Source organism: Trichomycterus rosablanca, chromosome 6 (genome assembly GCF_030014385.1).
Source record: "Trichomycterus rosablanca isolate fTriRos1 chromosome 6, fTriRos1.hap1, whole genome shotgun sequence".
In the NCBI taxonomy this organism is placed as follows: Eukaryota; Metazoa; Chordata; class Actinopteri; order Siluriformes; family Trichomycteridae; genus Trichomycterus; species Trichomycterus rosablanca.
This window is the reverse complement of record NC_085993.1, coordinates 29,435,155-29,462,496: the sequence shown is the minus strand read 5'-3', so window position 1 is coordinate 29,462,496 and position 27,342 is coordinate 29,435,155. Positions and strand designations below refer to the sequence as shown.

Below are 27,342 nucleotides of genomic sequence, written 5' to 3'. Positions count from 1 at the left end.
AAAACCAGGTGTTTCAGTTTCATTGTCCAACCCCTGTATATATATATATATATTTTGTATTTCTTCCATTTTCGCACCAACAGTGGTCTCTTTCTCACCAAGCTTCTTGCTAATGGTCTTGTAGCCCATTCCAGCCTTGTGCAGGTCTACAATCTTGTCCCTGACGTCCTTTGATAGCTCTTTGGTCTTGCCCATGGTGGTCGAGTGATTTGAACGGAAGAAACTGATTCTGTGACAGGAGTCTTTTATACAGGGACAGGACTAATTTGTGTGCCTCATGGGAACATAACCGGTCTGTGGGGGTCAGAATTATTGCTGGTTGGTAGGGGATCAAATACTTATTTCCCTTAATTAAATACAAATTAATTTATAACTTTTATTTAATCTTTTAGTCTCTCTCTGTTAAAATAAACCTTCCATAAAAATTATAGACTGTTCAAGTCTTTGTAAGGGGGTAAACTTACAAAATCAGAAGGGGATCAAATAGTTATTTCCCCCACTGTATATATATATATATATATATATATATATATATATATATATATCTTTTTCCCTTCATCCTTAACAGGATTTTATCACTGTTATTCCTAATAACACAGATCAAAAAGACAGTAGTAAAAAGCTTGCATATCTGATGTCACAACTCAAAAAAAAATATATCCAGTTGCTTTTTTAATTTCTTTGGATGCAAACGCATTTCATTTCTAGACTTTACATTTATGAACGTGTTAAAAAGCCTAATTCTGATCACTAGTCTAAACAGTTTTACATGGTTTCAGTCACACTAACTGTAGACGATTACAACATCAACACCAGATGTATAAAATGAATAAAATAAAAACATTGTGGCAAAAGTTTGTGGTAGACCCTTTCCTGTTTTAGTATGACTGTACCCCTGTGCACATGCAAAGGTCATAAGAATATGCTTTAATTTGGTTGGAGTGGAGGAACTCCTGCATAGAGTCCAGACTTGTGCAGTAAGTCACAAATCAATTGCAAACCAAGCTTTCTTGTCAAACATCAGTGCCTGACTCTACTAATGCTTTTTTAACAGAATGGTCACAGATTCCCACAGGTACACTCCAAAATTTGGTAAAACGTTTGCCATAAGGAATGTAGTCCAACTATATATCAACATCCTTGGCATTGAAAGGGGATGTCTAAAAAGAGGTGTCCACATTCTATTGGCCATATACTGTATCTTCTTCCCCTTAAAGCTTCTTTGAACGGTTCAAAAAGGTGGAACTCAGATGGCAATAAGCTCTCTCTTATTCTCTCAGACACGACCAATTACTACACCTCCCACCTTCACCATTTCCAACCAAAATATAAAAGTGCTTTTTGAAGATCCCTCATATTAAAGTTTCTATTCTATTTGTTTACATTCATTTATTTTGAGACTTAACTTGCATAAATTGCATGAGAATGTGATGCTTCTAAACACATGACTTCCATCCATCTGGCACTCTATGGTTGAACTTATAGCCTTCACGTGAACAAACACAGTAATGAAACGACCTTTAAGATGATATATACTGTCCCATACTGGGAATGGTAGTCAGTAGATATGTCTTAAAGCAACATTGGCAAGAAGGACAAGTTTCTATCCAGCAGTCACATCTGCTGATTGACCTGTCAACAGCCTGGCAGCCAAGAGATCCTGCTGTGGCAATGGCAGCTTTCCATCCAACAGCATCCAAGTTTGTGCTTGTGTAAAGTAAGACAGCCACAAACTATAGGACAAAAGCCCAAAGACACGGAAATATCGGCATTTCAGAACCTCCCTGTCCAACACACTGATGTAAGTTAAAAATGATTAACAAAGTAAAGCCACAGCATCGTTTATTATTATTATTATTATTATTATTATTATTATTATTAGCATTATTATTAGCATTAACATTGTTCAGATTTCTAGCTACCGATTACATTCCAACCACAAATATTGCGTTTCACTAAATTTGTTTGGAATTAATTCAGTGCAGACATCAAGTCGTGTCCATCATTTTTAAAAACTCACCTACGAACAAATATTTTCTCAGATAACTTCTGTAACGGCAGAGAAAAGATTCATGGTGCTGAGGAAAATGCACATCTTTAACCCTTTAATGCTCTCAACAAGAACTCAACTTATCCAACTTTTTATGGATGAGTTTTCAGCAGCTGACTTCAAGTTGACATATAAGTTAGAAATGGTGTTTACTTAAAGTAAGAATGCCAATATTTTTTGAGTTTAACACATGCCAATCAGGGAGTAGATACAGCCCAAAATGATTATTTAAATACAGCTTATTTTACCCAAATATTTAGATTTGAACTAATGGTTGAGCAGATCATTAAAGGGCTAAAAGTGCCACACGTTTTGTTTTGCTTTAAATGAATTCTGCCAAAATTCAGTTGTTTTTGGTTATTGGGATATATCCAGTATGGACTTGAATGTACTACCCAAATCAAAAAAATGGAACAGTATAGAAAATGCAAATAAAATAGATGCAGTGTTTCTTACATTTACATCGACTCTTTTTTCATCTTATATAGCCCCAGCTGGCTGACTGATGGCGTCTGCACAGGGCTGAGAAATAATGCTGATGGGGGGGTGTCCCTCCGTACACAGTGCCCGTCAAGTGTATGAACTCGACTCGTGCAGGTGAAAAATGCAGTCTGCACTGACTGTACGTACGTCAGTTGAGAGGCGTCCTCAGTCAGCGGTGAAGGGGTCAAATCAGTATAGAGGACGCATTCAATTGGTAATTGGACACCACTAGACTGGGGGGGATAAAAATTTTGGGAAAAAAGAGAGGAAAAAAAAATATATATAAAAAAAAAACACTTGAGTTAAATCAGAATTAAACTTGACCGAATCAAATTATTATACTGTAATTTATAAGGAGTTGAGTTAAAATAAAGAGTTATAAGGAGTTAAAAGACATCTGCCAGCCAATCAGAAATGAGGATTTTTGGTGCCCTTTGCACTGGAAGCAAAATTTGAGAAGTACAACCTTGAGACTTGTCTTGCCCTAGACTGGTCCTCTGATTTATTAAATTTCAAAAGCCAGTTTGAAGTTTATATCAAAGCTTCTGATTTTCCCCTCACCAGAGCGTTCACGATCAAGCAGCTCTTCCTTCTACCTCTGCTTCTCCTTTGCTCGTTTGAATTCCTGGCTACATTACGGGTGTCTTTTAACACTCATATAATGTGCATTCCAGTCGGCTTACCTTGTTTCTTTCATTCTGTCGATTTCTTTTCTATTACTCCTGTCTTTCTTTTCTTCCTTTTTTTTCTCTCTCTTGCCCTGACTGAAAATTGGTTTTTGCCTGATGTTTGCTTTTTTTTGCCGAGTGCCGGTGGATTAGACGCACTCTATCAGGACGGAATTAAACAAACAGCTGCGGAATAATTGCGGGGGGAAATGAATTCTCGCGCGGCTGAGGGGAAAGGGCCGACGTGAGCTGCATGCACGCACGCACACACACATGCACGCACACTTACTTATTCGCATACCCTGTCCCGCTCCGCTTCATTGACTTTGTGCCTGACGGGCACTCCAGGCTCGTGGGTGCGATGCCAATTTAGACAAGCGTGCCCGAGGATGCCATTCGGCTCTGCATGGCGGCTCCTTCTGCTGGGAGGAGGCAGGGTGTGTGTGTGTGCGTGTTTGAAAAAGGGGTTACAGCCCAAGTGCTCCCCAATTCAATCCCCCCCACCAAGGACGGATTAAGGATAGTCTGGGCCCCTGGGCAAAGAGTTGCCCAGGGCCCCCTCCAAAAACATAAATAGATTAATACATTAAACCAGAGTTTCTCAACCTTTACTCAGTCACGACACCCTTTAAAAGTGTTCAAAATATTGAGTTACCCCAGCCTACAATATATTGAAAGGCACTTCGTCTCTGCGTCCCTCCTCGCGCCACGCCCCCCTCCCCTTGGTGAACCAGCTCGGTCGGCACACCCCCCTCCACTTGTAGGGTCGGTGCGTGCGGTGGCTTGCCTGGCAATTTCTAGGTCCCTAGAACATCAAAGACCCATGGTGAACGACTTCTGTAGAAGTCTAGGGACCCCAAAGGCATGGCTAGGGCCCCCGGAGCCCCCCCTCGTGACCCCCTAACCTCGAGGGCCCCTGGGCGCTGGCCCCACTGGCCCGGTCAGTAATCCAGCCATGCCCCCCACACACACACAATTAAACTCAGCCAGTGCTGAAGAGACAGAGATGGGATCTGCCTTCATAATGGGGATTTCTGTGTGTGTGTGTCATTCAAACACCAGATTTTACAGGCTTTTATGTGCATTAACAATGTTCTGACACTATGACAGAATCATACCACATTAAGTCCTATGCCAAAAAAGTTTGCGGACACTTGACCATAAGCTTGATCGACATTACATTGCAAAACCAAGGGCAGTAATAGCATTAAAATGTGGGTGCTGCTGAGGTGTCAGGCTCTGCTATTTGTTGGCTGGACACCTACACAGACATACTTGGCTATGTCTGAGGGAAGGTGGCTGAAGGGATTCCCCAAAGCTGCTGCAATTGTGGCCTCTGCTGGCTGGTCAATGACGCCTGCGTAGAGACGGGTAATAATTCATGCTGGAATCCGAAAGGACCTTTCCCTAACTTTCCCTAAGCATATAGTTGATTTCATACACCTGTTTGCACGTGGTGCAGTGGAAACATTATTGGTAGGGTTAATATATATATATATATATATACAGTGTATCACAAAAGTGAGTACACCCCTCACATTTCTGCAAATATTTCATTATATCTTTTCATGGGACAACACTATAGACATGAAACTTGGATATAACTTAGAGTAGTCAGTGTACAACTTGTATAGCAGTGTAGATTTACTGTCTTCTGAAAATAACTCAACACACAGCCATTAATGTCTAAATAGCTGGCAACATAAGTGAGTACACCCCACAGAAATTTGGCTCTTATAGAGAAACTACAGTATTATCAAGCCCTCTGAGAATTTATAAGTGGCCTGACTTCCTTCTACCAGCAGAGGGCGACAGTGGGGCTTCTTTAATCTTTTCATAGTCCAACAAAAATTGAATAGGTATGAAGGATTTATTTGCATAGATTTGTACGGTGGCCCGCTGAGTCAAAACACGATAACATTTACAAAACAAACAAAAGCTGACAACACAACAACATTAAGGAAAAACGCAAATACAAAAAGCACAACACAACAACATTAAGGAAAAACACGAATACAAAAAGGACAACACAACGAAATTAAAGAAACACGAATACAAAAAGGACAACACAACGAAATTAAGGAAACACGAATATAAAAGGACAACACAACGAAATTAAGGAAACACGAATACAAAAGGACAACACAACGAAATTAAGGAAACACAAATACAAAAGGACAACACAACGAAATTAAGGAAACACAAATACAAAATGACAACACAACGAAATTAAGGAAACACGAATACAAAATGACAACAACGAAATTAAGGAAACACGAATACAAAAGGACAACACAACGAAATTAAAGAAACACGAATACAAAAGGACAACACAACGAAATTAAGGAAACACGAATACAAAAGGACAACACAACGAAATTAAGGAAACACGAATACAAAAGGACAACACAACGAAATTAAGGAAACACGAATACAAAAGGACAACACAACGAAATTAAGGAAACACGAATACAAAATGACAACACAACGAAATTAAGGAAACACAAATTCAAATCCTACAACGGAAATGCTCCCGGTCACTAGAGGGCACCTCTATCATTTTTTATCTGTATGAACATTGCAGCAAAGAAAGCAAGAAGCAGAGCAGCGTAGTGCAGAGAATCTGGATTCGGTTTAACTTTAATGTTCAGTGATATAATTCTTAATAAAATTGAGCTTTTGATAAATTTATTTCAAACCATTTTCATACAAACACATTAATGTTTCTCACCTACTACAAACTATTTTATATTAATTTTAAATAAAGATCAATAAATCTGATCATTTTATTTTGGAGATGAATTAATCTATGCAGGTCTCGTAATTTTATTTATTAGTATAAACCTCAGTGTTTCCCATTTACTACAAACTTTTTTTAGTTACATTTTTAGTTATATTTTCTTTTAAATTTATAGTTAAGATAAAAAAATGTATGCTCATTGTACTGTACATCTGTATATGTATACATGACAAATAACGGATATATTACCTTATTTCATATAGGATAATTGTAAATTATAGAATTATTTGACATGATTACATTTATTAATGTAAACTATTTTATATATACACATACAGTACATACCCCTCACCTACAAACTTCTTTACATTATTAAATCATTTATTTTAATTTCTAGTTAAGATCAATAATTGTATGATAATTATATTTTACAGGTGTGTCCATTTGTGTCTAAAAATGGTTTGACATTAATCTAATTAAATAATACAAGATTTAGATGTATTTATTTATTTTTTTTATAAAAGAAATACATTTTTGTAATGCTTTGTACAAGGTTTGTAATAGGTGAAAGAAACCGATGTGTATATAAAAATTTGTTTGACATTAATACATCAAATTATATGACACTTTAATGGATTCCTTTTTCTGAAAAAAATGCATAAAATGTTATGAACACGACTCAGTTTTTCCATTAGTTTTTTTTTAAGTAAATAGACGTAATCTTAAAATTAAAATGAAATAACTTTTTAAGTATGTTAACTATTTTCATGTGTAAGAATTCATAAAATAAGTCTTAAGTGTTTTTTCAAGCACTTATTTAAACCAGAATGCCGAATGTCAAAAGAATGTTATATATTAAACTAATGGGCATGAATACATACGCTTAAAATGCTTAATGATAACTAACTAATACATTGTAAATATACTGTTAAAAGGTTTATGACATTAAAACATGTTAAACTGTAAAAGCGTGGCACAGTCTGGTTAAAGCTCAAGTTAGTTGATTTTGCAATTATATAAAAACATTTGGCAAGCTAATTGCTGCCTGATGTTTAAAAAACAAAAAGGTGCTATACAATCAAACCACCGACACTAAAAAGCTCAATTTTATTAAGAATTATATCACTGAACATTAAAGTTAAACCGAATCCAGATTCTCTGCACTACGCTGCTCTGCTTCTTGCTTTCTTTGCTGCAATGTTCATACAGATAAAAAATGATAGAGGTGCCCTCTAGTGACCGGGAGCATTTCCGTTGTAGGATTTGAATTTGTGTTTCCTTAATTTCGTTGTGTTGTCATTTTGTATTCGTGTTTCCTTAATTTCGTTGTGTTGTCATTTTGTATTCATGTTTCCTTAATTTCGTTGTGTTGTCCTTTTGTATTCGTGTTTCCTTAATTTCGTTGTGTTGTCATTTTGTATTTGTGTTTCCTTAATTTCGTTGTGTTGTCCTTTTGTATTCGTGTTTCCTTAATTTCGTTGTGTTGTCATTTTGTATTTGTGTTTCCTTAATTTCGTTGTGTTGTCCTTTTGTATTCGTGTTTCCTTAATTTCGTTGTGTTGTCCTTTTGTATTCGTGTTTCCTTAATTTCGTTGTGTTGTCCTTTTTGTATTCGTGTTTTTCCTTAATGTTGTTGTGTTGTTCTTTTTGTATTCGCGTTTTTCCCTAATGTTGTTGTGTTGTCAGCTTTTGTTTGTTTTGTAAATGTTATCGTGTTTTGACTCAGCGAGCCACCGTAGATTTGTATATGTTTATAGTCAGATTATAAGTGGATAAAAAAATAAGTAGATTCCTCACAGTCCATGAGAATGCATATTGCAGGAGCAGTGGGAAGAATCCCCATCCAACCTTCCCTCCTTTAAGCACTGGCAGTATGTCCACAAAAACACAATTGGCTGATTGGTGCCTCTTCTGAGATTCAAACTTGATATAAGAGTATAAGTGTATAATGTGTGTGTGTGTGTGTGTGTGTGTTTTCAGCTCTCTGGCTGGGAGTCGATGGCTGTTAAAGGAGGAGCTGGAGCAGTTACTAGTGGAGAATATCTCCGACCATGACGTAAGAACCAAACAGATGTTTACACACCAATTACTTCAAAACACGTTCAAAAGAATCAGTACTATGTTCTGACATTCTAGTTTAATTTCTGGACGAGAAATAATGCTAAGGTTTGAGTTTCTAAATGAACTGAAACTTCAGTTTCTACTGTTTCACATTGGAACCAAGAAGTGGAACAGCAGTGTCTCCAAAGAACCCCTGCTGTATTGAAAGCCCAACAGCTACATCATTTCCCCAAAGCACCAGAAGAGGGTCCTGTTATGAGGTCTGATTAAATGAGTTTTCCTACCTCTGTGTGTGTGTGTGTGTGTGTGTGTGTGTGTGTGTGTGTACACAGTATGCTCGGTTCATCCAGCTGATGGAGAGGCTCTTGTCTTAACCCTACTGTTCCATGGAGGAGGAGTTTGTGCAGCAATACCGTCGACAACTGGAGGTTCAGTCCAGCAAGCAGGAGATCCCCGCTCTCCAGCACAGTGAGGACGGAGTGGCCTTCAGCCAGGCTGACGGTACGACACCAAAGGAACTTTTCAGTTACACTGATCAGACATAACATTAAAACCGCCTTCTTGTTTCTACACTCACTGTCCATTTTATCAGCTCCACTTACCATATAGGAGCATCCAACTTCCAAAAACCTTTTTAGCCTGCTTTCACCCTGTTCTTCAATGGTCAGGACCCCCACAGGACCACCACAGAGCAGGTATTATTTAGATGGTGGATCATTCTCAGCACTGCAGTGACACACTGACATAGTGGTGGTGTGTTAGTGTGTGTTGTGCTGGTATGAGTGGATCAGACACAGCAGCGCTGCTGGTTTTTAAATACCGTGTCCACTCACTGTCCACTCTATTAGACACTCTTACCTAGTTGGTCCACCTTGTAGATGTAAAGTCAGAGACGATCACTCACCTATTGCTGCTGATTGAGTTGGTCATCTTCTAGACCTTCATCAGTGGTCACAGGACGCTGCCCACGGGGCGCTGTTGGCTGGATATTCTTGGTTGGTGGATTATTCTCAGTCCAGCAGTGACAGTGAGGTGTTTAAAAACTCCAGCAGCGCTGCTGTGTCTTGTCCACTCATACCAGCACAACACACACTAACACACCTCCACCATGTCATTGTCACTCCAGTGCTGAGAATGATCCACCACCCAAATAATACCTGTTCTGTAGTGGTCCTGACTGTACCTAACAGCATGAAAGGGGGCTAACAAAGCATGCTGAGAAACAGATGGATTACAGTCAGTAATTGTAGAACTTCAAAGTGCTTCTATATGGTAAGTGGAGATGATAAAATGGACAGTGAGTGAAGAAACAAGGAGGTGGTTTTAATGTTATGGCTGATCGGTGTATATTAGTGCTTTGTAGCTTGTCTGCACACACACACACACCACAGTAGTAGACATCCTCACCAAAGCCAGTGCATTATGGAAGCAACAATACCAAATCATGTTCATACCCTGGGCTATTATGGGATTACAGGAAATGAACATGCAGTTAGCACTGCTAAAAGCACTTAGAGAAAAAACATCAACCTCATACTAAAAACCTCCATTACAGACAGACGGCAAACAGAATGGAATAAAGAAATAAACCACAAGCTTTATGAAATCCCCATCATTAGAAAAATACAAGCACACAAGCACAAAAATTAATAACACAAGAATAATTTACATTAGATGCCTTAGAAAACATCCCAACCAACCACCTGCTCCTGTTAGAGGTCACCACAGTAGATCATTTATTTCCATCTTTTATTTAAATTTTCACTTGTGGCCGCTCAGGTGGCGCAGCGGTAAAGTACGCTAGCTCACCAGAGTTGGGTTTTTAGATGCATCGTATCGAAACTCAGCTCTACCTTTGCGACTGGGTTGGGCAGTATGAACAACGTTTGGCTGTTGTTCAGGGCTTAGGGGTAGAGTCAGAGCATGGGTCCTCATAACTGGTACAACTGCGGCCCCTGCTGGTTGACTGACGGCGCCTGCACAGGGCTGAGGAATTTACATTTACATTTACATTTTCAGCATTTAGCAGATGCTTTTATCCAAAGCGACTTACACAATGAGCAGAACACAATGAGCAATTGAGGGTTAAGGGCCTTGCTCAAGGACCCAACAGTGGCAACTTGGTGGTGGTGGGGCTTGAACCGGCAACCTTTTGTTTACTAGTCCAGTACCTTAACCACTGAGCTATCACTGGCCCCCAGGAATAACATTGAGGGGGGTGTGACCCTCCGTGCTCAGTGTCTCTCGGTGTATGAACTCGGCTCGTGCAGGTGAAAAATGCAGGCTGTACTGATTGCGTGCCGGAGGGGGCGCAAGTCAGTTGAGTGGCGTCCTCAGTCAGCGGCAAAGGGTCGAATCAGTATAGGGGACATAATCAGGGTAATTGGACACGACTAGAATGGGGATAAAATGTTGGGGGGAAAAAAGTGGGAAAAAAAATTTCACTTGTGAATTCGTTGCCGCTTGCACAATCCCTGATCTGATCAAGGAGAGCCGTATCACCACACGGCCCCTCTGACACGTGTCCAATTTGTGGCCGCTTCTTATCACCTGCCAGAACGACGATCTCCAGCAGTAACAAAGACTTGAGAAATAATTGGTATAAAAAAAGCGCATTTAAGAACAGCACTTGACAAGGACGATAGACTGACATGAGACTGATATGTCAGCACAGCATTAAACAACTAAATAAATAAACATCACCCACCAGTGTTGAGTTCCCACACAGAGCTGTATCGTGTACCACACTGTATTTCAGGTGTTAGACCGCGGCACCCGAGTGGCCAGTATTTAACATTTGTGAAAAGCATTCGATTTGTGCTTTGGCATTAAACAATCTTATTAAAAACAGGGAAAAATGAATGAATAGAAGAGTAAAAAATATATAAATTGCAGTTGCATTGACAATATAGTGATTTATCAAGACAACCATAATGTACAAGCATTCAGATGTATGCAGACTTTTGACTTCAACTGTACTTACGGCTTCAGATGTCTCTTTTATTTATCTGTCTGCTGCAGGAAGGAGAAAATCTTCTAATGCCAGCATCACACTCAGAGACCGGGGCTCTGGTCGCATCATCATCAATGGAAAGAATTATCTTCAGTACTTCCCTATACTGCAGGACAGGTGAGAAAAAGTGTCTGTGCATATGCCAGTGTAGGTATGTCTAAGCCTGTGTACTGTTTGTGTCTGTGTAGGTGTACAAGTGACAGTGTAGGTGTACAAGTCTGTGCCTACAACTTGCGTACATGTGCCTGTGTCTGTGCCTACGTCTGTGTACATGTGCCTGTGTCTACACCTACGTGAGCCTGTGTCTGTGCCTACACCTGTGTACGTGTGTCTGTGCCTACACCTGTGTACATGTCTGTGCCTACACCCGTGTACATGTCTGTGCCTACACCTGTGTACGTGTGTCTGTGCCTACACCTGTGTACGTGTCTGTGCCTACACCTGTGTTCGTGTGCCTGTGTCTGTGTCTACACCTGTGTACGTGTGCCTGTGTCTGTGCCTACACCTGTGTACGTGTGCCTGTGTCTACACCTGTGTACGTGTGCCTGTGCCTACGCCTGTGTATGTGTGCCTGTGTGTACACCTGTGTACGTGTGCCTGTGTCTATACATGTGCCTGTGCCTACACCTGTGTACGTGTGCCTGTGCCTACACCTGTGTATGTGTGCCTGTGTCTGTACATGTGTCTGTGCCTACACCTGTGTACGTGTTCCTATGTCTGTGCCTACACCTGTGTATGTGTGCCTGTGTCTGTGCCCACACCTGTGTACATGTGCTTGTGCTGGTGCCTACGCCTGTGTACGAGTGCCTGTCAGTTCCTAAACGTGTACAAATGTATGTGCCTGTTTAGTTTTTAGAGACTAGCGGGCATTTTTTTTGAGATTCTTTAAACAGTACTGATGTTAAAAGTGACCATGCCCATAAGGGGAGCCAATTTAATGTTAAGGCAAAGGCTGCTCATTAGTAAACATACAGGTCTAGCAATCAAAAGGATGCTGGTTCTAGTCCCACCTTTGGACTCTAACAATGTTTGTAACCCGTAATTGATTGGATTGTAATCGCTCGTAAGTGTTGTAAGTCATTTTGGGTAAAAGCATCTGCTAAATGCAGTAAATATTTCTAGGCCAGCAATGAAAGATGACCAACAAGATCATGGTCAAGTGTCCAAATATTTGTGGCCATACGGCTTATCACTATTAATAAAAATGCATTCTATATTATACATAACTGTAAGGCATAATGAATTTGAGTTTTAGTTAATGTTATTTATAATCAGATCCACAGACCATTTAAATTATAAACACTAATGAAAGGACATGTCCAAATCTTGTCTTTTTACTGTTTAGTATTCTAATACTAAAGCCTCAAGCAGAAAATGTCCATATGCAGCAGTGTTTTTTTCTCTTTACACTGCTGAACTTTTCCTCGTTTATTCTCAGAGGAAGGTTAATTACAAGGCTGAGTGAGTAGTACGATGGGTCTTATCACACAGCAAACGATAGGTAACGTTTCCTCAGTGTCAGGACTCTGAGCTCATGTCTCCCATACAGTGCACACCATTAAGTTAAAAGTATACATTCACTTGTGATGGACATGTAGTGTGTCATGGCTGTTTAAAGATTATTTCTGTGATTCTGTTCAGTTTTTTGACTAAATAATTGATTGACATACTCATTTTTCCCCTGCTTGGTTTATTGTGGGGCCGTTGAGGATTAACTCCTTATTTAGGGTCCAGCCTACTTAAAAGGCTAAATTTGTTCTGAGCCATTCAGAAGTGGTCTTGCTTAAGTGCACATAAGTTTCACATCGTGGTCGGATGATCCCCACTACTGACAGATTGCCACTGTTGGCCAGTTGTAGCCTAGCAGTTAAGGTACTGGACTAGTAAGCAAAAAGTTTGCTGGTTCAAACCCCACTTCTGCCAGGTTGCCACTGTTGGGCCCTTGAGCAAGGCCCTTAACCCTCAATTGCTTAGACTGTATACTGTAAGTCACTTTGGACAAAAGCATCTGCTAAATGCTGAAAATGTAAATGACTAAGCATTCGACCCAACAGTGGCTGCATGGCAGAATTTGGAATCAAACCCAAAACCTTCCAGTTGGTAACCCACAGCTTGACCCCCTAGGCTACCACTGTACCAGTAGCCTAGTATCTACACACCATCCAGAGCAAAGCATGCATCCCATACCCACCACCATGTTTAACTTGTAATATGATGTTCCAATTGTGCAATACTGTGCAGTTGTAGCCTAACGGTTAAGGTACTGGCTTAATAATCAGCCCTACCACCGCCAGGTTGCCACTGTTGGGCCCTTGAGCAAGGCCCTCATTAGCTTAGACTGTGTACTGTAAGTCTCTTTGGATAATGTCAATTCAAATGTAAATATAGACTTATGTCTTACAATTTTCAGTATATCAGGGCTCCTGGGCAATGATAAAGCTGATCATGCATCAAAAAGCCACAGGTGTGCCAAGAGTAAAACATCAAATACCACCAATGGACATTGAACCTATAATAAACATACACCGATCAGCCATAACATTAAAACCACCTCCTTGTTTCTAAACTCACTGTCCATTTTTTCAGCTTCACTTACCATATAGAAACACTTTGTAGTTTTACAATTACTGACTGTGGTCCATCTGTTTCTCTGCATGCTTTGTTAGCCCCCTTTCACTCTGTTCTTCAATGGTCAGGACTCTCCCAGGACCACCACAGAGTAGGTATTATTTGGGTGGTGGGTCATTCTGAGCACTGCAGTCACACGTGTGTGTCGTGCTGGTATGAGTGGATCAGACACAGCAGTGCTGATGGAGTTTTTAAACACCTCACTGTAACTGCTGGACTGACAATAGTCCATCAACCAAAATATATCCAGCCAACAGTGCCCTGTGGACAGCGTCCTGTGACCACTGATGAAGGTCTAGAAGATGACCAACTCAAACAGCAGCAATAGATGAGCGATCGTCTCAGACTTTACATCTACAAGGTGGACCAACAAAGTAGGAGTGTCTTATAGAGTGGACAGTGAGTGGACTCGGTATTTAAAAACTCCAGCAGCGCTGCTGTGTCTGATCCACTCATACCAGCACAACACACACTAACACACCACCACCATGGCAGTGTCACTGCAGTGCTGAGAATGATCCACCACCTAAATAATACTCTGTGGGGTCCTGACCATTGAAGAACAGGACGGAAGCAGGCTAAAAAAGTATGTAGAGAAACAGATGGACCACAGTCAGTAATTGTAGAACTATAAAGTGCTTCTATATGGTAAGTGGAGCTGATGAAAAGGACAGTGAGTGTAGAAACAAGGAGGTGCTTTTAATGTTATGGCTGATTGAAGTATATATTAAGGGCAAATGGCTGGCCATTTCAACAATCTATTTCACAGGTTCATCTCTATTTCCCTCTTTGTTTATTTCCATACCACTTGAATGTTTAATTGGCATTAAAAAAAAGTAAATTGACAATGAAGAGAAATACGAACCTTTATATATTTTTCTTTTTCAGAGAGCAGCTGATGTTCCCACTTCACTTTGTGGACATGTTGGGAAGGTTTGATGTGGAGGTCACTGTGGAAGGCGGTGGACTCTTCTCAGGCTGGTGCTCTGAGGCTGGCAATTTCACGTGCATTGCTTAGTTTTGTTTCTAGTAAAGATGTAGAGTTCATGAGGCAAGGTGAGTAAAATATGCACACAACACATACTGTATAAACACTACAACTCTTTCAGAAGGCAAAAATACAAATTAATCAGTTGGATACGACTAAAATGGGAGGGAAATGAACTTTTCTTTGCATAACTTGAAGTCTAAGAACACTGAGTCTTTTTGTTTTGACCAATTGACTTTCACTCAAACACATACACTATATGGACAAAAGTGTTGGGACACCAAACCATATGCTTGTAGGGCATTCCATTCCAAAACCATGGGCATTAATTTATTTTGTGAAGATAACAGCCTGCACTTATTGCTGAGGCTGAAGTGTGTCTATGTCTAAGTAAATTGGTGCCCATTCAGTTGAAAGAGCTTTTGTAAAATCAGGCAATAATGCTGACCTGACTCGCAATTGACATTCCAATTCATCCCAAGGGTGTTCAGTGGAGTTGAGACTAGGACTCTGTGCAGAATATATATCGTAGCAGTTCACTAAACACTTCCAAATACTCAAGGGTTCTGATAATGTTGACCACAAGTACATGTTCCTAACAAATGTATATACACTAATCAGCCATAACATTAAAACCACCTCCATGTAGGGCTGGACGATATGGATAAAATTTATATCACGATATAACTCCTATTTTCGGTCGATACGATATAATTCCGATATCGATATGAATAATACAAATGTCAGAAAAACTGCCCAAAACACCAAAATTGGATGGCTGTACCTGCAAACCTCTTTTCTGGTTTCTGGCAAGAAATACAAGCTGAATACACCACTAAATTAGTCCCTCCTCTCTTATCAGCTATTTTGTCTGCTTCTTTTTCAACTGTGGACAGTGGCGGAGCCAGACAATTTCTATATGGGTGGCCAGACTGAGACCACTGCTCACAGGGGTGGCACAGAAACTGTCTGATAACTTATTTTTTGTATGTGGCTAGTGGCTGTTGATCTAGTAGTGTTTTGGTCATGTAGAATTACATGCCATGTAGAATTACATCAAGCCTAGCATAATAAGCTTTTTATTTTTTCTCATTTTCCCCGACAAGTAAAAAACTAAAATATAGCCTATAACCTTAACATTATGAGGAAGAATTTCAAAGATATTCCTTTGAGATAATTTGACTGCAAACTTGTGTGTAGGGTCATTCTATAATTTGGGGTACATTCCATGTCCAATGATAATAATTATATTTATTCTAACTATTTTCTTTAAAAATGTCATATTTTACCTATTAATGGAAAACATGTTGTAATATCACAAAAACATTATGTGCATCCTATGCTTCATTTAGCTTGAAATTTGCCATGATCTTCCTAAATGAACAGTTTTTGCTGTGTCCGTTTTTTAAGTTGAGGGTGCCTTGGTTTCAGAATAATGAATAAAATTATTAAGGGCAACAACATCTATTTTTTTTATTTATTTCAAAAGTTTAAATACTAAAGAAAAATAAAAAAATTTAAATTGAGTTTCTCTTTTAAATAATTTAAATATCTTTATTTATTAATGTCCACAAAAGTTCTGTCAACTATGTTACTAACAGAACTCCACTCAGCAACTCAAAAATGGTTTGTTCTAAAACTATGTGACCAGCATTACATGATATCATTTTTCTCTGTGGAGGGCATATTGAACAAACTGTGGTAACTTATTTTTAAAAATATTTTATCTATAATAGAACATTGTCAATGAGTACTGTATATTAATTGACTGTCAACTATGTTACATACATTGTTATGGTTACAATTTTTTTAAATAATTTTAATTCAAATGTATGTTCAAATTAAACGTTATTCTGTTCAAGAAATGACATGTGGTCAGCCAGGCAAGGTCTACCACTGAAGTTATGGGTCAAAATAGGGAAATTGTCAACTATGTTACCTGTCAACTAAGTTACCTAGTAGTCTACATCTACTGTCCCTTTTAAATAAAAAAAAATAAAAAAATGTTTAAGCTTTGCAACTAGTGGATATGTTACTCTAAAGGAATATATTAACTTGAACCACTGATTGTTTTATTGAGAGAGAACATTGTTTTTGTACTTTTTTGGTGATGTGAAATGTACCCCAAATTATAGAATGACCCTGTACTGATGAGACTCATCTGAACCCCAGAACATGCTAGCGTGAATGCATGGAAAACTAATTTTAATTTTCTTTCAAGAATATAACACATTCTGACCAACACTATTAAGCCAAATCAGCAGTGAAAATTGACTTTACTTTTAATAGCCTTCTACAATGCTGGAGCTTCTTAAAACTGAATATTCTCGTTTCAATAGACGTGTTATTTAAATGCTATTAAATTGTTAATAGCAATTTGGAGGAAAACCGCCCAATCTGGCAACAGTGGAACGCGCAGAGCCCGTTCGTGCCTTTACTCGTAGCGCGCCACAACTAATATTAGTTGTATTAGTACTCACTAGTATTAGTACTCAGTAGTAGTACTTTTTCTGTAATAGTGTTGGTGGTTGACATTTAAGTCGAGTGTGTAACTGCACTGTTTTGGTGGAGAACTACTTGCTTGAGGTGCGCTGTTGAATTGCGTCCCTGTGGGAACACCTGCGAGCAAAAATACTTCCGCAAAAAAGTACGCACTGACGTAATATATATCGTTCGAATTTGTTTAAAAATCATATCACCGTTATTGAAACATTTTCTATCGCGATATATATCGATATCGAATTATTGTCCAGCACTACCTCCATGTCAGCTCCACCATATAGGGCGGCACGGTGGCTAAGTGGGTAGCACTGTCGCCTCACAGCAAGAAGGTCCTGGGTTCGAACCCCAGGTGGGGTCCTTTCTGTGTGGAGTTTGCATGTTCTCCCCGTGCATGCGTGGGTTTCCTCCGGGAGCTCCGGTTTCCTCCCACAGTCCAAAGACATGCAAGTGAGGTGAATTGGAGATACAAAATTGTCCATGACTGTGTTCTATATAACCTTGTGAACTGATGAACCTTGTGTGATGAGTAACTTACCGTTTCTGTCATGAATGTAACCAAAGTGTAAAACATGACGTTAAAATCCTAATAAACAAACAAATCCACCATATAGAAGCACTTTATAGTTCTACAATTACTGACTGTAGTCCATCTGCATGCTTTGTTAGCCCCCTTTTATGCTGTTCTTCAATGGTCAGGACCCCCACAGGACCTCTACAGTGTAGGTATTATTTGGGTGGTGGGTCATTCTCAGCACTGGAGTGACAATGACATGGTTGTGTTGGTATGAGTGGATAAGACACAGCAATCCTTGTCACTGCTGGACTGAGAATAGCCCACCAACCAAAAATATATCCAACCAACAGCGCCCCATGGGCAGCGTCCTGTGACCACTAATGAAGGGCTAGAAGATGACTGACTCAAACAGCAGCAACCAATGAGCAATCGTCCCTGACTTTACATCTACAAGGTGGACCAACTAAGTAGGAGTGTCTAATAGAGTGGACAGTGAGTGGACACAGTATTTAAAAACTACAGCAGCGCTGCTGTGTCTGATCCACTCGTACCAGCACAACACACACTAACACACCACCACCATGTCATTGTCACTGCAGTGCTGAGAATGATCTACCACCTGAATAATACCTGCTCTGTGGTGGTCCTGTGTGGGTCCTGTGGGGGGTCCTGACCAATGACCAGGTTAACAAAGTATGTAGAGAAATAGATGGACTACAGTCAGTAATTGTAGAACTACAAAGTGCTTCTATATGGACAGTGAGTGTAAAAACAAGGAGGTCGTTTTAATGTTATGGCTGATCAGTGTATATACTTTGGCGTGTAGTTGACGATTAATTTCTCTTATCTTCTATCCTATATTGTTTCATATTGGCATATCATTTTTGTAGAGGTAATATATAACTTGAATTTCTGTTTAATATATACCTTGTTTGCATTTTGCATTTAGCTGGCCTGTGTTAGGATAAATCTTTTAGTTCAAAAGGTCCTGAAGAAAGCAGTCGGGAAGTCCAGAAAGTACTCTTTAAAACACTTTATTAAGTGTAAAAATGATCTGTGAATATAGGTCAGAGCTAAGCCAATCGGCGCTCCTTTCTCCTGCAGTCTAGAAAACCAACCACCAAGAAAGAGACCGGCGTCTAAGCCCGCCATTCTTTTAAACTAGTCTAGGCTCCTCCTCCGCCGCTGCTGTTGGAGCCAATGAAATGTGCTAAAAAACCCAGGGCTCCGCCTCCCCCCCTTCAGTAGGAGTCAGGGAGGACCTCTGCCAAGAGATCATGGCAGCCGCCATTTTGAAAGACCATGCGGCATGAATGTCGTAAAACTTGGAAAATGCCGTAAAACTTCCCATATTGAATTTATGTTTAATAATGATGTTTAATAATGTTGTTATGTTCCAAAAATCCTAACAAACCCCCCTTGAAAGCATCTTTTAATGCTTTCACATTAACTTTTAACTATAGGTTAGGTGTTTCTAGATTCCAGGAGATAAGGATAGCTGTCAGCAACCCCCCAATTTAACCCCTTCTGACTTACATGGCCACTGGGCTGAATTTTTACAATAAAAGGTATCTAAAAAATAAAAGGCTACCAGTTAAACTAAAGGAACCGTACCTATCGCAACAGCTCCTACCCTTAAACCAAACAAACAAACAAAAAATAGAAAATTAAATAAGAATAGGAAAACAAAATAAAGCAATTTAAAAATAGGAAATCAAAAACGAGAAAAATAAAATAAAAACAATGGGTGCGTGGCTCCTACAGGAAGTCCGTTCAGGTTGTCCTCCACCAGACGGAGCTGCAGATATTCAGAAGGGGCCCATAGCTCCTGTGTCTCTGCATGACTCCTAATGTCTTATGGATTCTCCCCTGTCGGTCTTACCTGTTTCCACAGCAGCACAAACATTTAAACGATGTAACACAGAGAATATCCTTCCTAAAAATAGCAGAGTACCAAACATATATACATTGCAAACAATCCTGAACTAACCCCTTGCGTTTTGTAGCTAAACTATGTGTGTTGTACTTAACTAGTGTTCTCAAAGATGATCTGCGTGTCTGCGAACTATATGTTTGTGTTTTTCCCTCCTAGTCTAACCAAATCCTTTCTCTTCTTCTTGTTCCGGTAGCTCCTCTGGACTCGTCTTCCGCATGGTTGGTTTCGTCGGGCTTTCTGCTGTGTTTTTGTTCCCTGTAGGCAGGTCCAGTTAGTGGCACTTCTGTCCCTTGGAGTGGGTCTTCCAGTCCCCTCAGTGTCTGCCTCTGCCAGTCCTTCCAAGTCTCCTTCCTTCATCACGGTGTGTGATCAGTAGTGCTGGTCCTCTCTCCTCATCTTGTCTGGTCGGTTTTACCTTTAATTAAGCAGAGTTAGTAGCACTTATACTGCTCGAAGTGGGTCTTCCGGCCCACCTTCAAGGGTATCCTCCTCATCATCATCTACATGATATCTCGACAAATCAGCCAACACCATCTGGATAACTGGTGGATCCTGCCCCCCTCTGCTTCCTCTACACACTACTTCTATCACAAATTTTTCCATTAATACCCTGATGCACGGGATACCACAACAACAACATATCACTAAAATTACCAATCCTACACATACTGACCTCACCAAGACCCCGGTAAGCAGTTTCCCTGACCAGTTCTAGCCTCACTGACTTTACTAACCAATTGCTAACCATGCAATAGGAAACTTAATCAATTCCACTGATTATTCCACAAAGCAATTGCTATATTGGTTTTCAGGACCGACTGCTCGACACCGACCAGAAAATAACTTACCACACAAACGGTTGGACTTTAACCAACCGACCTGAACCCGTTCAGGCTTTCACAGTTGGACTCGGACCAACTGACCTGGTACCAGGCTTCGAGTTTGGACTCTAACCAAACTGCCATGGACTCTAACCACACCGGATCCTTTAGACTCACCAGGAGTCAAGGCATGCCCACCATACCTTTGTCAGTGAAAGAGGAACCACGCCTTAACATTTAACAGTAATTATTTCTAATTATCTACAAGAGAATTCTCAACATACCAGACTCAGAACTAAATATTTCATTGCATCTAAATGAGGACTTAAATCGCCCTTATCTTTTAGTCGGGTACCCTTTTGAGTCTGGCAGATTTCGAATTCTCCCGATCCTGGATCCAATCTGATCCCGACACACCACTAAAATTGCCAATCCCACACTCTCATACTGACATCACTAAACTCGTAATAACTCCCTCCCATGGTCCAAATATCTATTCTAGCCACTTGACCCATTCATTGTTTATCCCTGAATTTTCCTTCCATTCTCGTGACAAAGCCCTTAATCCTTCCAAAGCTCGTGTCACACTACCATCGGGTGTAGTATTATTAGGGATGAAGGTGCAACACGATGAACCCACAATCTGGCAAACTCCATCTTTCTCTGCTAACAACATGTCTAATGCCATTCTATTCTGTAAGGTCATAAGTGAAGTCTGGTCTAGCTGGTCTCTCAGTTCCTCAATGGCCTGAGCACTGAAATTAACAAATCTCTGCTGATTGTAATAGAGATAGTTTATCCAGTCTACATTCTTATTGATAGTTACCCACCAAAAGAGTGCACTTTCAAACCCTGCAGCAATCTGGTTCCCAGCCTTAAATTCATCTGGGACCCCCCTTGGGACCCCTATACCATCAATCCACACGGTCTTGTCGAAGGATCCGCCAGGTTTGACCTCTCGGGTGTCTCTTCGATGGCTGTGGTGATTGGTCAGGACGTCCGCGGCATCCTCCACTCCGTGCTGCTTGTAAATTCTGAAAGGCATAATCAGAAAGACCAACGCACACTCCCCAGACCAATCCCCATGCAATCTTCGCCGGATTCTCATATCTCCACACAATCATACTAAATCCGCCCTACAGAATTTTTGTGCATTCAGCTGGCTGCCTGTATAATTCCCATCACTATCCAGGATAATGGTTTCCTTACACCAACCTTCTGAAAAATGTCCCCTGTTTATCGGTCCTGGTTTGTTGCTCCTGAAACAGGTGTAATTGTCTTTATAAGCTTTGATGTTGGTTGGGGTTGGTTCCTGAGTTAGTGGGTGAGACATGGATAAATTCTCACACCCTACTGGCTCAATCTCTTTGAACAATGAGAGTAGGCATGTCCAATTTCCTGAAATTACTGGATGTGTGGCCAAATTAGGTTTTGCAGCTGCGCACACGACTTTCGCTAAGGGCTTTTCCACGCTCAATTTCTTTACTGCAGGGGCACCTTCCAATTCCCTTTTACATTTGTCAACTTTATGTTTTCGATAAATTTAGAAAATTTTTAATACGTTGTTCAGAACCAGGTGGGGCTTTAGTTTCCAGTGGATAGAGACCAACCTCTGTCCAACTCAGTTCCTCAACTTTTGCGCCTGTTTTCGCCTTCTCTTTGACAGAGGAGGTTTCCACCAGTCGCTTAACAACTACTTGTTTCAATTCTCTATGTGTTAAATTAGACATTTTAGACCGCTTTAAACAACCTTTCGAGCAAAATCTGTAACACGTATTAAGAAAAAGATAAACTGATCTGAACGAGACACACCCTAGAACAGAAGATTCCTGCCTAGTCGAAGAATACGAGTATTCTTTTAACATTCACTGGCACAACTCACTCGGTTGTCCAAACACAACTCAGACAAAAGAACGTAAACCTCAGTACAACAACAGTGTCTACTGGAAACAAACAATTACTTCACCGCGACCGACAATGGCCCTATGGAAACAAACATATAATTCAGGGCAATCGACAGTGATCCCCTGGAAACAAACAGTCACTTCACAGCGACCGACAATGGTCCTATGGAAACAAACATATACTTCAGGGCAATCGACAGTGATCCCCTGGAAACAAACAATTACTTCACAATTTGTCTCTCATACTGCATTAGCCCTTCCTGCTATATAAAATTCCACTTCAAACAGTTCAAACTGATCAGAGCAGAAGGTGCATACACATTACATCTAACATTTTCTACACTTATTCTACTTCATCATCGCCGCATGCTAGAGAGCCTTCAAATTTTCTAAATCACATTTTTCCCAATACAAAATCACCAATCCACTATTTATTATTTACTCTGCCATACTTAAAATAACAACAGCTCTGCTATATCAACTTCCATCAGTCCTACAAACCCCTGACTTATATTATTTATTCATTCAGATTTTTACCCCAACTTTTGGTCACTGGTACTAACACACCTCCTGCTTCTAACAATACAGACTCCATTTCCCACAATCCAACAGACTCTCACATGACCATCTCCTGCTCCTAGTCAGCCAATCCCTCATGCTCATCATCACCAGCGCTTTGAACCACTTTGGCTTTCTTGAATCACATTAAACTCTACTTAAATAGTTCCACTTAGTTAACTGTCTACTAGACTATTCGATACTTCTTACCTACCAAGTTATTTTCTTCACTGTTCCCTCAATCTTTAAACTGCACTCATCTATGATCATGCATAGTATTGCCACAAGGTTTACTGCACCACATTGAACCAATCTAACTTCTTCAATAAACTATATAATATAAAATGAGTGAGTTGACCTGATCGATTAGCTAGAAAAGATTCATCGGATACAACACAAGCATCAAATATTAACAATTGCCAATTAACAATTTCCAAAAAATATTACCAATTAAATTGAATAGGAGGGACAATGACACAAAGTATCATTTGCTCAAATTTTAACTAAGCCCACTTGTTTCCTGTCTGTTGCAGCATCTCTGGATGCAAATCCTTTCACAAACATTTCCAATTCAGGATTCCTATCAGGCCCAGAAAAAATAGATAGAGTAATACAGTCATGATGTTCACCATCTTCCCTGTAGTGTATGAGATATGAGGTTGAGTGAGAATACTATTGATTCTGTCTTTTCTCGCTCTTGACAGGGTAAAGGCTGTGGAAATCAAAAATGCAGTCACACCATGACTTGTATTGACAATAAGAGGATGACATGACCAAATGTGCTGTTTGAGCTATGATACAAGGGTACAGCTCTCCACTCCCCCCTTTTCTGAAAAAGAACTGCATTTATAATGCCATTCTTTTCAGAAACATCCAAATAGAAAGGGTCAGAGTATTTCGGTTGTTGTAGGTCACTGGCTAAGGTCAGTTGCTGTTTTAATTCAATAAAAGCAGCCTCAAGGGGCTTGGCCCACTCTACTTAAGTTGTTAGGTTTCTTTGACCTAACCTGGTAATTTCAGCCCTCAAAGGTGCAACCAAGCCTGAGTAATTAGGGATGTAGTTCCTGGAATAACCTGTCAAGCCAAGAAAAGACAGAAGGTGACTCACGGTAGTTGGCTTCGGGTGATTCAGGATGCAACCTCTGGTGTCAGCAGTCAGGGAGTGATCCTTGCTGGAAACCCTCCATCCTAGAAATGTCACGACAGGTCGGCATATCTGCAGTTTGGCTTTGTTGACTTTGTATCCTGTAAACTTCTGAACCCTGCAACAGTCTATGAAATCTCACTCTTTACAACTACACAATATTTTAGAAACAGTAACATGTTAGCTTTTACCTTTTACTTGTATTCAGCATTTGTACACCGAGAAAAACACGACATCACTCTCAAATAAACACAAGCTTTGACAGTATATAATCCAATATATCAACACATGTCTTAATCAGTGGTGGAAAGAGTACCAAAAAGTGTATTCAAGTAAAAGTACTATTACTTTAATTAATCTTTACTTAATTACAAGTAAAGTTACTACTCTGAAAATCCACTCAAGCAAAAAGTAGAAAGTAACTCATTTAAAATGTACTCACCGAGTAAACAGCAGGGGGTCTCCTCTGTGTAATGTAAACAGGAGTGGATACAAACCTCAACAGTAGTTTTTTTATTCAAATGCAATAGAAGAAACGTTGTCCTTAACTCAAATGCAATAGAAGAAACATGTTGATGCAACAATTAAAACAGTTAGGGATGTGTAATGTGTCATTTCAAATTACAAAGCTTTTTCAAACTGTATAATCACTAGCGATGTGTCGCAAAATGATTCGAATCTATGAACCGGCTCTTCTAACCGAAACAAAGGAACCGACTCTTCCGGCAGTCGCCATGTAAATACGCGGCTCTTCAAAAGGAACCGAGACAAAAGACTCGACTCCCCGTCGCAAAACTCACTGAATTAGTTTTGGAATTAGGAATTAGACTGAATTCCAGTCGCGATTTCTTTAGCGTTTTTTATTTGTTATTTTTGCTCGGTAACAGATGCTATTCAAAATGTAACAATTACTAATACAAAACATACTTAAGCAAAAGCAAAATTACAGTCTTGTGAAATGTGCTTTAAAAACTACTTTGTTACTGTAACCAGTGTGATCAGAGCGGTAACACTAAGCACTGGATTCGTGTATGCGGCGTACGTCATCATTCACCGACGCATGCGCACCGATCGAATTTGCCCAAAAATCATATCACCGTTATTGAAACATTTTCCATCGCGACATACATCGACATCAAATCACTGTCCAGCACTACCCCACACATTAAACAAAGAAACAATATAGCAATCTCTCAATAATACATGCACCAATACACCCAGCAAATCTCCTATCACGACTAACAAGCGCTGTGTTACTCACATAATTTTAATCTTATTCACTATAACCACTCTGATTAAGGAGATTTTCCTTAATTATGTGTGAAAATGTCCTATGTCACACATGGATGAATTCCACTCTAAGTACCCCCTTTCCTAGTTTAAGCACCTTAAAGTTGAAGAACGCTACCTACCTTAAAACACACTTAATAAGGTACCATAACAAATACTTCATCTTAACTCAGTTATCTTAAGATTATAAAATTAAATTAAATTATAAAATTAACTGCAGCACTTACCCAATCCAGGCATACAAAGACAAAACGGCCGTTGGACAACCATAACACGCTGCGCACATAGAGCCAAAATGGCGGATAGACAGAAAACCACGCTGCGTTCTCCCAGAGCAAAATGGCGGATAGACAGAAAACACGCGCAGCTCTCCCAGAGCCAAAATGGTGGACAGACAGAGCCAAAATGGCGGACAGACAGAAAACACGCGCAGCGCTCCCAGAGCCAAAATGGCGGACAAACAAAAGGTTACATACAAATACACACAGAAACACTGACAAACAAACTCCTGATGTACTATTTTCGAACCGAATTTAGAATTTAAAGTAGTCTAATTAACCGAACTCCGTTCCCATAACAGTCAAGTCCGAATTTTAGAACAATCTTATTCATAGAACCCCGTTCTTTGAACTGCCAGATCCTTAAGATTTCCACGCTCAAATCATAGAATCCCGTCCTTTGAACCGCCAGACTCTTAGATTTCCAACGCTCGCTCATTCATAGAATCCCGCTCTTTGAGCTGCCAGATTCTAGGTTTTACAACGCTCGAATTATAGAATCTCGTTCTTTGAACTGCCAGACCCTATTATTTCCAACGCTCGAATCATAGAATCCCGCTCTTTGAGCTGCCAGATTCTTAGATCTCCAACGCTCGAAAATTTTAGATCTATAGAATTAACCCAGTCCCAGACTCGTTAAAACTTAGATCATTCGAATCACGCGCCCCTGCTTTTGAAACAGACAGACACGTTTCGCTCCAATGGTGTTCCGGGTGGAGCCCTGCCAAACACAATGACGCCCTTTAACATTTATATCAACCGGTCTGGTTCGAACTCCGCAATCAGGACACATACATTTTAGCTCCAACATATATTCACAGTTTTAAACTATCTAATGATACTTTAGTCATTTAATCAGACACTTACGGATTCTGAGATTCACTTTCACACTCAGTACGCTAAATAATAAATGCAGCTAATATATATACAGAGAACGTCTGTTTACCTTAAGTAGGTGCGCGCCTTGTACTGAGTACAAAAGCTCCTCAGAATTCCAGGTCCTACCTTGATCAGCTGAATCGATTCGATGCCACCTCAGGCCTCTTGAACCATCCTCTGCTACCATTTGTTAGGATAAATTTTTTAGTTCAAAAGGTCCTGAAGAAAGCAGTCGGGAAGTCCAGAAAGTACTCTTTAAAACACTTTATTAAGTGTAAAAATGATCTGTGAATATAGGTCAGAGCTAAGCCAATCGGCGCTCCTTTCTCCTGCAGTCTAGAAAACCAACCACCAAGAAAGAGACCGGCGTCTAAGCCCGCCATTCTTTTAAACTAGTCTAGGCTCCTCCTCCGCCGCTGCTGTTGGAGCCAATGAAATGTGCTAAAAAACCCAGGGCTCCGCCTCCCCCCCTTCGGTAGGAGTCAGGGAGGACCTCTGCCAAGAGATCATGGCAGCCGCCATTTTGAAAGACCATGCGGCATGAATGTCGTAAAACTTGGAAAATGCCGTAAAACTTCCCATATTGAATTTATGTTTAATAATGATGTTTAATAATGTTGTTATGTTCCAAAAATCCTAACACCTGCTGACGTCCGACCCCAGAGTGAGAGAGAGGAAGAAGCCTGGCCAGGCTGGAGCCCGCAAGAAATTTACCTGGAAAAAGCGCTAGAAATTTAAAGCACGGTGGACCTGACTGGACTCCTCGGCATGACAGCCACAAATGTGTTTAAATACAGGTTTACTGTACAATTGCCCTCATGCTGAACCTGCACTTCTAAAATCTGCTTTTTGTGACCGATTTCATTTCATTTTTCTCTACATTAT

At 40.1% G+C, this 27,342-nt stretch overlaps 1 protein-coding gene across 1 annotated transcript; it reads left to right on the top strand.

Annotated features, from left to right (window-relative positions):
- The first annotated feature begins 1,055 nt into the window (after positions 1–1,055).
- On the top strand, positions 1,056–27,342 carry LOC134317279 (small ribosomal subunit protein uS9m-like). The gene is given in 8 exon segments (XM_062998097.1): positions 1,056–1,075; positions 7,922–7,997; positions 8,335–8,503; positions 11,024–11,132; positions 14,532–14,609; positions 14,611–14,699; positions 21,786–21,790; positions 27,101–27,342. Coding segments are annotated over 8 exon segments (633 nt in total). The 3' UTR covers positions 27,188–27,342.